General features: G+C 45.5%; 1 protein-coding gene across 1 annotated transcript; it reads left to right on the top strand.

The window, feature by feature from the left end:
• Positions 1-2,436: 2,436 nt before the first annotated feature.
• Positions 2,437-6,394, top strand: ccdc177 (coiled-coil domain containing 177). The gene is made up of 2 exons (XM_069662072.1): positions 2,437-2,786; positions 3,510-6,394. The coding sequence occupies exon 2, from the start codon at positions 3,522-3,524 to the stop codon at positions 6,081-6,083; it is 2,562 nt and encodes an 853-aa protein (XP_069518173.1). The 5' UTR covers positions 2,437-2,786; positions 3,510-3,521; the 3' UTR covers positions 6,084-6,394.
• The last annotated feature ends 6,404 nt before the right edge of the window (positions 6,395-12,798 follow it).

The following is a 12,798-nucleotide window of genomic DNA, read 5'->3' as shown; positions in this document are numbered from 1 at the left end:
GTGTGACTTTATAAAACCAGACCAGTGTGACTTTATAAAACCAGACCAGTCTGACTTTATAAAACCAGACCAGTGTGACTTTATAAAACCAGACCAGTTTGACTTTATAAAACCAGACCAGTGTGACTTTATAAAACCAGACCAGTGTGACTAAAACCAGACCAGTCTGACCTTATAAAACCAGACCAGTGTGACTTTATAAAACCAGACCAGTGTGACTTTATAAAACCAGACCAGTTTGACTTTATAAAACCAGACCAGTGTGACTTTATAAAACCAGACCAGTGTGACTTTATAAACCAGACCAGTGTGACTAAAACCAGACCAGTGTGACTTTATAAAACCAGACCAGTGTGACTTTATAAAACCAGACCAGTGTGACTTTATAAAACCAGACCAGTCTGCCTTTACAAAAACAGACCAGTCTGACTTTATAAAACCAGACCAGTCTGACTTTATTAAACCAGACCAGTATGACTTTAAAAAACCAGACCAGTATGACTTAAACCAGACCAGTTTGACTTTATAAAACCAGACCAGTCTGACTTTATAAAAACAGACCAGTGTGACTTTATAAAACCAGACCAGTATGACTTAAAACAGACCAGTATGACTTTAAAAAACCAGACCAGTATGACTTAAACCAGACCAGTGTGACTTTATAAAACCAGACCAGTTTGACTTTAAAAAACCAGACCAGTCTTCATGAAGCAGTTCAGCAGACTCAGTACACTACATTTGTCCGAGTAGCGGTGATGTGTGGAGAAATAAAACAGAGACTACCACTACTTTTACTTTCAATAGCTGCTGTAGCTCTAGCAAGTCCCTCCAGGATTTCACAGCATTTCCTGCGATTGTTGCCTGATTTTGTGTCAGCTTTTTCAAAAAGTTGCAATGCACATTGTCTTAGTCGTTCACAGTGCATGCGTAAATGCTCTAATAAAGTCATCTATGGGCTGTGCAAGCTTTTTGTCTACTGAATGACACTAAATCCAACTGTCAAAGGAGAATCTACATGGAGTCTCTATAAAGACCCTGTAGTTTGAGGCCGGATTAGGAAGCTTATGAATGTGACACAATCACGCTGGAGCCTCGTTAGAACGCCGCAGCTTTCTGCTTTACAGCTACAAAGAAGCGTATGTTCATATAACATTGCAGACATCTGGGGATCAATATTTAGAATGTCAAGAAGTGAGTTGCGGAAAAGTTGCTGCAATGAGTTAAATTTGCGGGAATGCAACGTTGCAACTTCCTGAAGGGACTGACTAGCAGTAGGTGTTGTGCAAGAAGTAGTAGTAGTAATAGTAGTTGTAGTAGTAGGTGTAGTAGAGAAGTTTTTATGCACTAAGTAAGTTTGTTTCCTTGTTTTGCTGTTGGGTGATACATGACTTTAACACAGTGTTTTTTCTACTGTGACGAGTCATAATGTCTGCGATAAAAAAGATCTTTTTATTTTATTTTTTGCTATTGAAGAGTGAAGTCAGAATGTGAGAGTTTCAGAGTAAACAAGGGAGGTTTTACTTTGCAAGATCTCATACAACTTTTGCAAGATGCTCAAGAGAATAGAGAGGACATATCAAGAAAGAAGTTTCACTTTAAGTGCATATCAGAGTAAAAGAAATATATCAAAAGAGGAAGAATTTTTTTTTTTTTTCACATTTCTTCCTCTTTCTTAATTTGGACACTTCCACTTATTCTCAAAATTCTTAGGACTAGCACTTTAAGAGTTTTACCTTGATCTCGACATTTGACTCTCAAAATGCAGAAAATAACCAAATACAAAATCACCCTCTTATTTAATTTTTATTAATGGCTGACACTAATACTCTTCCGTACACTCACTTATTTAAAAGTACATGTTTGCCACTGAAAAAATAAAACAACCGGTTGCAGTTTTTCCTCTTCTGGCTGCCGACGCCCCCCTCACTGCAAGCATAAATCTGCAATACTGTGGTGCCCTCTAGTGGCTCGTTTGAGCTATTACAATGTGTTTCATTTCACACACGCAGGGCGGCAGATGGCAGCTGTTACATGCGGTGATGTGACTCCTGATGGGCCAGCATGCACAGATTACACCATCATCTCTATTTAAATAGGCTCGGTTCTCATATGATGTATTTGTCTCTTTGTTTTAACTGTTTTTTTAGTTTCTCTCAAAGCAAAACAACAACCGCAAAAAATAAATATATAAGGAAACTATATTAAATTAGTATTGTTATAAAGAACACTCCCCCTCTTTATACACTTCATATATGTGGTAGATAGAGCTACAGGAGGAGGTTTGCTCTGGGCTAACACACATTAGGTCAGTGTTTTGTTCAACGTTAAAAGCCTGAGTGTGAAGGCGCTTAGTTTATTGCACAGTGCAGCCAGTATTTTTAGCTTATTTGCCTGAAGCGGGCGGAGCTAAGGAGGCTGCGATGGACGGATGCTGCTGAGGAGAAAGCAGGTGGAGACCGCGGATGTTTACGGGATGCACTTTGTGGAGGGAGGATCACAGGAAGCTGGATAGCAGATTTTTCTCGTTTTGAAGAGTAAATTTCACTTTGGAGTCTGTTTTTCGCACATTTTTATCCGCTGGGTGCACAGATCTGAAGTCTGCTGCTCAGGAACACGACAGGCTGCGAAAGGATCCGTCTGTCTGTCGTGTCGCGTGAGGTTGCGACGATGTGATGCTCCATCGAAGCCTTTTCCCTGAAACCTGATATTATGCAGGAAACAAGGGGCGCTGCACGGATTAAAGGGGAACAAAGCACCGGTTTAGAAAACGTTTTGCAAACTGGCAGGTTAGTGGAAGCTTGTTTTGGAGTACCATCGCATTAAATACAAACAGATGCACGGGATAAAAGAGCAGCGAATGTAGCACGTATTCTGTTTGTAACAGAACAGCAAACATCAGCCACATCTCTTTTGACATTTGTGTTAAAAAAGGACCCTGAGTCCTTTAATGAGAAAGTGCAGCTGCTGATACAGAGAAGTCAGGGCCTTCCCTGCCTGTTAGGCGTGAGTCCATGATGGTGAGCAGAGGGCTTGTTTACCAGACAGATTCTCATTCAAGTGTTTTAAATCAAGCTTTTACTATGAACTGTTTAATAATGTATGCGAAAGAACCTGCTGTGAATGTAAATTGAGGCTCTTAGGAGGCTGATTGTGGGATGTAGAGTGAGAAATATTGCTATGAGTAATCAAATTCTCTCAGCCCAGTAACTCTGCCAAAAATAGACCCTCTATTAAAGGACTGTGGTGCTTTTTCATGTGTTATGTCACTTCCCTGAAGGGAAAATGTCTCATCTGGAGTCAAAATCTGTGCATGAATATGTGTTCATGCATGCATGCATCTCTGAGCCGGCGTTAGGACCCTCCCCCACAGACTGCATCTCTCTTAAGCTCTGACTGAATGCTGTAATCCTCTAATTGAAAACTCTTCCCACTATTTTATCCCCTCATGTCTCATACAACCCCACCTCCCTCCATTGATCCCCGCCCTCCTCCTTATTCTCCTCCTGCAGATTTCGCCAACGATGGTTGACCCCTCGGAGGCAGAGGAGCAGAGTAAGTGTAAAGGCCCGCAGCTTGACACCCCTGCTGTGGCCACTGAAGACCCTCGACTGCCGGACCAGGCCGATGGTACAACAACAGAGGACGATGGAGATGCTGGGTTTGAGACACCACCTACAGGCAGCGCTGAGCCGAGTCCCTGCCACACTGCGTCCCCACCAGGACCAGACCCCGCCACTCATCAGGAAGCTCCACCTCAGCAACCACAGACTCAGACGGACAAAGATCAGCCGCCTAAATTACACCTGGACCTGTACAACTTTGACTCACCAGCCGCCGAGGGCAGCCGCTACGTGCTAACCAGCCCCCGCTCTCTGGAGGCGTGTGCTCGATGTGGGGTCAAACCTGTGGAGCTGCTGCCTCGCCCGCTGGCTGACTTCGCCCGGGAGGCTCCTGGACGCTCCATGCGTGTTGCCACGGGTCTGTTTGAAGTCTACGAGAGGGACCGGCACGACAAACTGAGGCACTGCAGAGAGGAGCGGGAGAGGATCATCAGAGAGGAGAAAAGAAGGATTCTGCAGGCGACAGTGAACAGCAGTCCATCGTCCTCCTCTGTGGAGCAGCAGCACAAAGCCCCCTCTGGCTCCACGCAATCCCCCAAATCTGGGCCTGTGACCTCTAGCTCAGCCCCTGATTTCGGAGCATCCCCTAGATCCCCAGCATCAGGTCCGACCTCCAAAACAGGAGCAGCTCTTTTACCTAAAGCCCCCTCCTGCGGTTTCAGTACCTCCCCTAAATTTGCTAATTCGGGATCTGCTCAGACCTCTAAAGCTGCTTCCACGACCTCCACACCCTCCTACAAGGCTGGTTTCCAAGGATCTGCCAAGCATCCTTTGTCTTCATCGTCTGAACAAGTCAAACCAGCTCGCCCTCTCTCATCCGGCCCCCCACCTGTAGTCAGAAAGTCCTCAGGCGGAAAATCTTCAAATACTTTCCCCAGATCGACACCAAAACCACCAGCCTTCCCCCGAGCAAACACGACTCTGACATCATCTGTGTCGAAGCCTGCAGCCCAGAGCCCCGCGACGCCTCTGAACGGCGTGACAGGAGGACCGTTCTCTCAGCACAACGGCCATCTTGGATTCCATCCCAAGGTGCGAGGAAAAAGCCATTCATTGGAGTCCTTACAGCGGAGGATTGATCCTGTCTGCTCCTCCACCTCCACCACCACAACTACCACCACGTGCACCTCCTCAGAGTCAGGCGCATCCTCTTCTTACAGCTGGGATGGAGCTCGAGATCACTGGGCTAAATTCTCCAGCCCTCGAGCTCGCACCATGGCCACTTTCAACTCCCTGATGGGCCGTAGCCTCAGCCTGGGCGACCTGAGCCACTCCCCTCAGACCACGCAGAAGGTGGAGCGAATAGTGAAGGAGGTGAAGCGTCGAGGATTGAAGGCCGTGTCCGAGCGCGACCGCAAGATTGCAGCTTTGATGCTCGCGAGATACCAGGAGGAAGACATCATGAGCCAGACCCGCTACGTGGCTCACCTGCAGTGGGACAGTGAGCGCAGGATGGAGGAGCTGCGGCGGGAACAGGAAGACAGGGAGAAGCAGCGAGCGGTGCTTGAGTGTCAGCGAGTGTGGCAGACGCAGGTGTCGATACGTCAGAGAAGACTCAGCCAGCAGGAGCGACAATCAGCAGCTGCCAAGATGCGACAGGCGGAGGAGAGCGAGGAGCGATGGAGGGAGCTCGCGGAGCAGCAGGAGCGGAGCCGTCTGCTGAGGTTGCAGCAGGCCGCTAGAGAGGAGAAGCACAAGAAAGCTCTGCAGGAGCAGAACCTGAAGGCGCTGGAGGAGGAGAGGGCGGCCATGCTGGAGCAGGAGAGGCTCCTTCTGAAGGAGAAGCTCACCATGGCCGAGCTGAAGAGGCAAGAGAAGGAGCACCAGGGGCAGGAGGACAGACGAGGCCTGAACAAGGCAGAGAAGAGACGACACGCTGCCCTGATACAGGAGATCGCCCGCAGAGAGCAGGAGGAGAGGGAGGAGGCCAGGAGGGCAGCAGAGGAGAAGCTCAGCCGCTCCCTGGAGAATTACGAACAGATCGTTGAGCGGCGAGGGCAGGAGCTGAAGGAGAAGGCCAAGCGTGAGGAGAAGCAGATCCAGAAAGCACGCAAGGCGGCCGAGAAGCGTGAGAGGCAGCAGCAGCAGCTCCTGGAGGCTCGCGTGAAGGAGGCGGAGAAACGAGCCCAGCAGGCGGCTTTGGTGGCCGAGGAGCGGGCCAAGGAGAAAGCTCAGCGGGCGGTCCAGAGCCGCCAGGAGAAGGAGCGACTCCAGAGGCTCAACAGGCAGCGTGTGGAGGAGGAGGAGAAGCAGAGGCGTCTGGAGCTGCTGCAGTCCATCGAGAGGAAGCTGGAGAAGAGTGAGCAGATCTTCAAAGAGAAGAGGGCGGTGCTGGAGAGCGCTCGATCCGTGGCCCAAGCCTCGTTTCACGTGCGAGACAAAGTGCGAGAGGAGACCAACATGCGTACTTTCGATAAAATGGCTCTGGAGGCTCAGCTCAAAGCCAGCCTGAATGAGAAATAAACCCACGGCTTTCTGTCGTGGACTTTACTTCTGGTCACGTGCTTGGAGCTCATCAGTCAACAGCTTTACCCTCGTTACCATAAGTGTTATTTTCCCCTTTCCCCTCACTTTGTTACATTTTTGATCCGTTTTTATTAAACGTCCAATCAAAGCAAACCAAATCATTTTCTATCATGGATGTAAGGAGACTACAATCTGTAAGAGCTGTCACAAATGAACACTAAAGCCTGTGTGGGATAAACAGTAGACTTCATAGTAGACGAGAGAGTGCAACACAACCCCTCCTCCCTCTCTCTCTCCCTCTCCCTCTCTCTGCCCTCTGCTCCCTCTATCTCAGCCACCGGACTGAAAGCTGTGCGGGAATTGAAAAGGGTCATTGTTTACCGGGAAGCACAACTCCATGACAACTGCAGAGGCTTTTAAAGCGAGCACTCCTGCAAGGGAAAATCAAGCGCAAATGGTTCTAGACCCCCAAAGCAAAGGATCCTTTTTGTACACAAAGTGAGAGATAGCATGGCAAGTAGAGCCCTCGGCCGGACACGTGTCTGTACCTTAACGCTGATATTGCAGCACGAGGCCTGAGCTGACGAAGCATCAGCAGCACCCTCTCGCTCCCTTCAAGGACTTCCTCTGCCTCTCCTCGTCCTGTCAGATACAGTAAACATGAAGCGCTCTGAGAGACAGCCAGCTCTTGACTCAGCTGCAGTCGATCTGCTCCCAGCGCAGCCGCCTGATGGCCGAGTCAAGGTCAACAGGTACGACTTCTAATTGCTTTTGTAGGTTGTGCTTTTCTTGCAGTTATAGAGAAATAAAACACAACAACCCTCGATCACTCTGACCCCGACATGACAGTGAAAAAAAAAATGCTTTTACTCATGAGCCGACGTGCAAGCCAACAGCAGGCTTTAAAGACCTCTCGCTGTGTTAATCCTACAATCTCTCAGATTAAAAAAAGAGAAAAGGGAGATGCACATGGGATTTTGCCCTCAGATGGAGGTGTTGCCATAGTGATAGAAATCAGGATGGAGCAGGGAAATGTGAGCAGAGAGGGTGCGTGGGAATATGAGGGGGCTGCCGGTGGGGAGGCGGCTCTCTGGCGGTTTATGCTGCTTAAGGGCAATAATAAAAACACGCCATCACTTTGTTATATGCTATGGAATCATAAGAGTGCCAGAGCAGAACTGGTGATGAATATTAACTGCAGGAGCACACCTCCCAGATATCCAGACAGTGCTGCATGTGTGACGTCCACGGTTGGCTCCGGTTGTAACTCTTGATTTTCCTGGCTGACGGTCGCTTTCCTTTTCCGACTGTTTGCTTCATCTGAGCGTCGAGTTTGTTTCTTCTTCTTTGGATTTTCACTTCTTGTTGAAGTTGTATCTGTAGTCATCCATCTTTTCTTTGTTTGTTCAGCCATAGTAGATTACTGTTTACTCGCAACACTTGCAGAGAGCGGAAAAGCAGCCGCTTAGCTCCGCCTACCCTCTCTGGCAGACCAACCACTGCTGGGTGATGGAAAACGCGTCACTAACTGGGCGCCGCTTGTGATTTTTTCTGTGAAAGTCGCCACAGACACACAGTCTGTAATAATACTGTATACTGCACATGTAAAGGCTTTCATCGGTGGGCCACAGGCTCAGTCACCATCGTGTTACCTCATTAATTTCAACATTTTAAAAACGTATTTATGCTTATTTTTCTTAGTAATTCCACATTTGTTACTGACTTTTTCTATTCCTTATTATATTTCCACACTTTAAAATTTTCCTGTTAATTACTTTTCTTTTCTTTTACAGATCTATTATTTGTTTTGCACCCTTGTGACTCCTTAATATTCACATCTGTGTTAGGCAGAGAATTACTGCAGCAGTCCTCCTCTGCAGTCCTTTAGAAATCCTCTAAACCTTCACCTACATATCCGCTCTCTGTCCCTGCAGCAGCCCGCTAAGGTCGCTCGGTTCTGAGAAAAATCCAGAACAGGTTTGAAATGCAGCATTAGAGCAGCAGAGCAGAGACAGGCTTACAGCTCTGACTGAGCCGCGCTGTTCCCACCAGATAATCAGGGAGGTGATGTAAGGTTAGAGGCATGAGGCAGCAGATTTATGGGTGCTTATGATGGTGTTTGCAAAGATGCGGTTTATGAAAGGTCATAGAACAGTGCTGTAGCATAATAAAAGCTGCAGTAGATACCTATAAGTTAAGCACAGGTTTTCAGGTACAGTAGAAATACAAAAGAAAACATGAGTAGAACAGGGAGGTAAGACGAGCAGCTGATCTGCAGATGACAATCATTCGACTCCCTGTTGTGCTTTCATCTGACTGAACTAAATACAACAGTTCTGGTTGTATTTAAACCTGCACTCTATGTTTTTTCTTTTTCTTTTACAGATTTAAGGTCTAAATGACCAATAGGTGCATAAAGTTTTGGAATCCAGAAGATTGCTCCCGCCTGGTCGAAGCTAAAAGTTTTGTTTGTGCACGGACAGCCTCAGATTGTTACTTTAAGTGTCTGGCAGCTTCACAGAAAGGAAGAAACTGACCTTTTCATTTAAACCGAAAACAGCCGTTGAATCCGTCTTCAAAGCCACCAAACCACATTGACAAAAACAGTGATTTTACCTTGCAGCACACAGGAGTCACTGGGCTATCGATGCCTTGATTAATTAGTTGTTTATGATGTTTGACGTGTTGAATGGTTAGTTTGGATACAACAAAATATTTGTGTGACACACAGTTACATAAAAAACACCCAGTCTAGGCAGCGCACGTCCAGCAACTCTTACATTCTGCAATGTAAAGTTACAGTTTTTCTGAATGGAGTCTGGTGGCTTTGATGACAGCGATGTAACGGCTGTTTATGATTTTTAAAAAGTATCTTCCTCTTCAGTAATAAGGTCTGTCTCTGGAGGGATCCTTTCTGTAATGTTGTCACACACTTTGAATAACAATCTGAGTCAGTGGAAACAACAACAACTACTAATGGATGTACTTTGATTGATGTACAGACTGTTCTGTTGCTGCCACGTTAAGCAATCTGCTGCAAGACATTTGTACCTATTAGTCACTTAGACCAAAGAAAAACAATAATTATAGTAACAATAGGGACCAGGTTTAAGATTGTTGTTATTTTTGTGCGTCAGATACTGACAGACAGGTTGAAGGGAGTGATGTGGCGCTTTAAACTAGTGAAGCTCCGGTAGCGATTGCTCTGTGGTTTATGGTTCTCCAACTTTAAGAAGATAGATGACAGACTATTTTGTCATCATGCCAACATTGGGCCCTAAACTCTGCCTTATTAGACAGTGTAATGCTTATATATCTATCATTACTTGATTGATCATCCTGTAAAAGAAATGTGCAAACAATGCCGTCTTAACCATAAGACGTTGTCATACGTTAATCTTATCTCCACTTTGGCTCAGGCTGCAGCCATCGTTTAATTTTACATTTTGCATTGACTAAAGAGATTTTTAATTAAAACACAGGAGGCTCTGCTTCACACCTGAGCTCATCTTCAAGTAGCTTTGTGCTTTTAAATTGTCTTTAGACGACACTGATCGTCTGACAACCCCAAGGTCCTTTTAGATGAGTCATAACTTTTCATATCATGTGAGCACTTGTAGTTATCATACGAACTCATCCTTTAAGATTGCAGGGAGAAAATGTGGCTTTTAAAGGTGTAATCTTGAAGATTTTCATGTAAATAAATGTCTGTTAAGTCACCAGCTGTCGCCGAATGAGGTAACACAATTGTGACTCAGCCTATGGCCCACTGCTGAATGCCTTTGCATATGCAGTATTACAGACTGGGTGTCTGTGGTGACCTTTGAGGGTAGGCGGAGCTAAGCGGCTGCTTTTCCGCTCTCTGCAAGTGTTGCGAGGAAACAGTAATCTACTATGGCTGAACAAACAAAGAAAAGATGGATGACTACAGATACAACTTCAACAAGAAGTGAAAAAGAAACAAACTCGACGCTCAGATGATGCAAACAGTCTGAAAAGGAAAGCGACCGTCAGCCAGGAAAACCAAGAGTTACAACCGGAGCCGACCGTGGACGTCACACATGCAGCACTGTCTGGATATCTGGGACGTGTGCTCCCGCAATTACCGTTTATCGCCATAAGGTGCCGCCAAAGAGAGCGAAATCGTCGAGATTATATCTTTAAACACCTACTTGCAGTGCATAACTCAACAGTCTATGTTGTGTTGTAGTCAGTCTGTAAATGCTGCTGAATTCAAACTGATATTGCACCATGTAGTGCTGCACGGTGGTGCCGTGGTTAGTGCTGTTGCCTCACAGCTTGGAGGTTCCTAGTCCGTTTCCCGGTTCAGACGTAGCGGGCCTTTCTGTGTGGAGTTTGCATGTTCTCCTCGTGCATGTGTGGGTTCCCTCCGACATGCTCGTCAGGTTCATTGGTGACTCTGAATTGCCCGTAGGTGTGAGCGTGGAAGCTTGTCTGTCTCTGTGTCAGTACTGATGTGATGTATGATACAATAAGCTCATTTTACTTACTTTTCCTGCAAGTTTCATTCTTCATTTGGGACTTTTATCTTTTCCTTGTTTTCAGTGTAAGAACAGAAACACTGATTCATCACACTATTGTTTACCTGCTGCAGGTCCTGGAGATGAACACCTGGTGATGAAACCTACACTCCTCGTGACGGAGCCTTTTCTTCCCACACTGAACTTTTTCAAACACAACGAGTCTCTCCTCTGATGGAAACACATCCATAAAGACTTTATATCATCTGAAACTAGTCACAGTGCCATCATCTCTTGTGCTGCTGAGGACTGAACCCCTGATATGAACCTTCAGCCTTTTACCTGCTTAAAGTGACAGACATGTACGAGGTTCAAACACAGCTTTATTAGCATCAAGGCATGTTGTCCAGTCCATGATGAGTCCCCTCTCTCCTTACCCTGACACATGGGCTTCTTTTTCTTTCTGCTGTTTATTACAGAATCATTTGTACATTATCATACAATGCTTGCGTGAGTGAATAACATGGAGTTGCTTCGTCGAGGACAGATTTTCAGATGTAGCAATAATGAAGTGGTCAAGTTCGGTTTCAGACACACGTGTGAGTTCTTTGTTTTCATAAAACCTCTGTTAAAGTGAAGGAAACAACCTGTGCGTGCCACCCACAACAATAAAAACAAACATTTTACAGGATTTATTTGCATCGTCTGTGCTATGATTTCAACATCGTCTTTATACAGTCAAACTATAACATCAGTATGTTCTTTATACAAGATGGTGAAACATCAACAGGTTTACAGTCACACAGCTGAATTATACAACCCGCTCGCTGTTACTGGTTTTCTTGATGTCTAGTAAAATTACATCTCATCAGCTCTACTGTCCTAAATGCTTTGATGAGGACACAGTGGTTAACCTTACTGAGGAAGCAGTGATGTCTACATTCTTTATCTTCACATCATCATCATTCTTTGGTTAAATCAGATCTGAAAGTTTCTTGTTGCACTTTTCAGTTTCAGTCACGTAACTCAGGAACTAAAGTCGCATTTCCACCTGAGGAACCTGGAAAGTCCCAGAACTACTTTTCAAGCAACTAAAATATTCCTTCAAGTTGTCTGCATTTCCAAAATGCTCTGAAGACCTGCGAGTATTAGGCAAATTTCTCCACTGACAACACCTGATCATTGCAGGTGACCGATTCTGTGCTCTGCATAAATTCTCAGCAGGGCCTGGACTTTGTCTTTTGTCCATCTTTTGTATGCTTTCCTCCATAACTGGCCCTTTACATAATGTTTAGTAATGCAAACGTTAAAGTGTCTGTAGTTTTAGAAAGTACAATACAACCCCACCCCAGAGCAGGGACGCAATTTGTTCCTTCAAAGGTTCCTGGTTTTGGAGGAAAGTTCCTGCACGGGAAACACGTCTTAAATCAGAGATCACAAGAATAAAGTCAACATTTTCGGCCCATATGTTACTGTGAATATCAGAAGAGCAGCCAGCCGCCTGCGCTAACATGACTAAAATCAAGTTTTCAAATAAAATCACTTTTCAGAGTCCTGATACTTGTGACAATGTGGTGCTGATGTGCCAAAATAAGTATTTGCTGTGTACGTTTTACATTAACAGTGAGACCGAGCAGATATCGCATGTTCCAGGGCGGTAAATGTATGCGATGCTTCCATGCTACCGTGTGTGTTCAATAAATACAGCTCCGTCTAAAGTTATATTGAGCTTCACAAGATGCTCCACGTTCCTCATTGTAGCGCAGGCGGCTGGCTGCTCTTCTGATATTCCCCTTCATAATAACACACAGGCTAATCACGGCCTTAAAATTATGACTTCTTGTTAACTCTAATTTTTAACGTGGCCGCTAGTTTCTACAAAACAGTTCCAGGAACAAATTGGCCTTTCTGTCCCAGCGTTTCTGCCAGAGGAAACCAGGAACTAATTTAGCTTCTCCATTAAAGTACTTCCTGCAGTGGAAACATGGCTATAATCACTCTTTGGCAGATCAAACCTGGAGCTTCCTTATCCCTCTTTTTAGAAGACAACAGTATCAAACTCAAGGAGCTAAACTAAGGAACTTTTCTGCTGCAGCAACTTTTTACAGGATTTCCACCGGAGGAACCAGGAACTACATTTTTTTCATTCTTCATGATGTGTGAAAAAGTCTGCGCTCTCCTCAAAATGTGTTCTTGTTATTCTTTACTTTAAACTTTAACATCGGAGTCAC

Source organism: Semicossyphus pulcher, unplaced genomic scaffold, assembly GCF_022749685.1.
Source record: "Semicossyphus pulcher isolate SPU_LCO1_2020_fin unplaced genomic scaffold, fSemPul1.0.p SCAF_14, whole genome shotgun sequence".
Taxonomy (NCBI): domain Eukaryota; kingdom Metazoa; phylum Chordata; class Actinopteri; order Labriformes; family Labridae; genus Semicossyphus; species Semicossyphus pulcher.
This window is presented reverse-complemented; position numbering and strand designations above follow the sequence as displayed.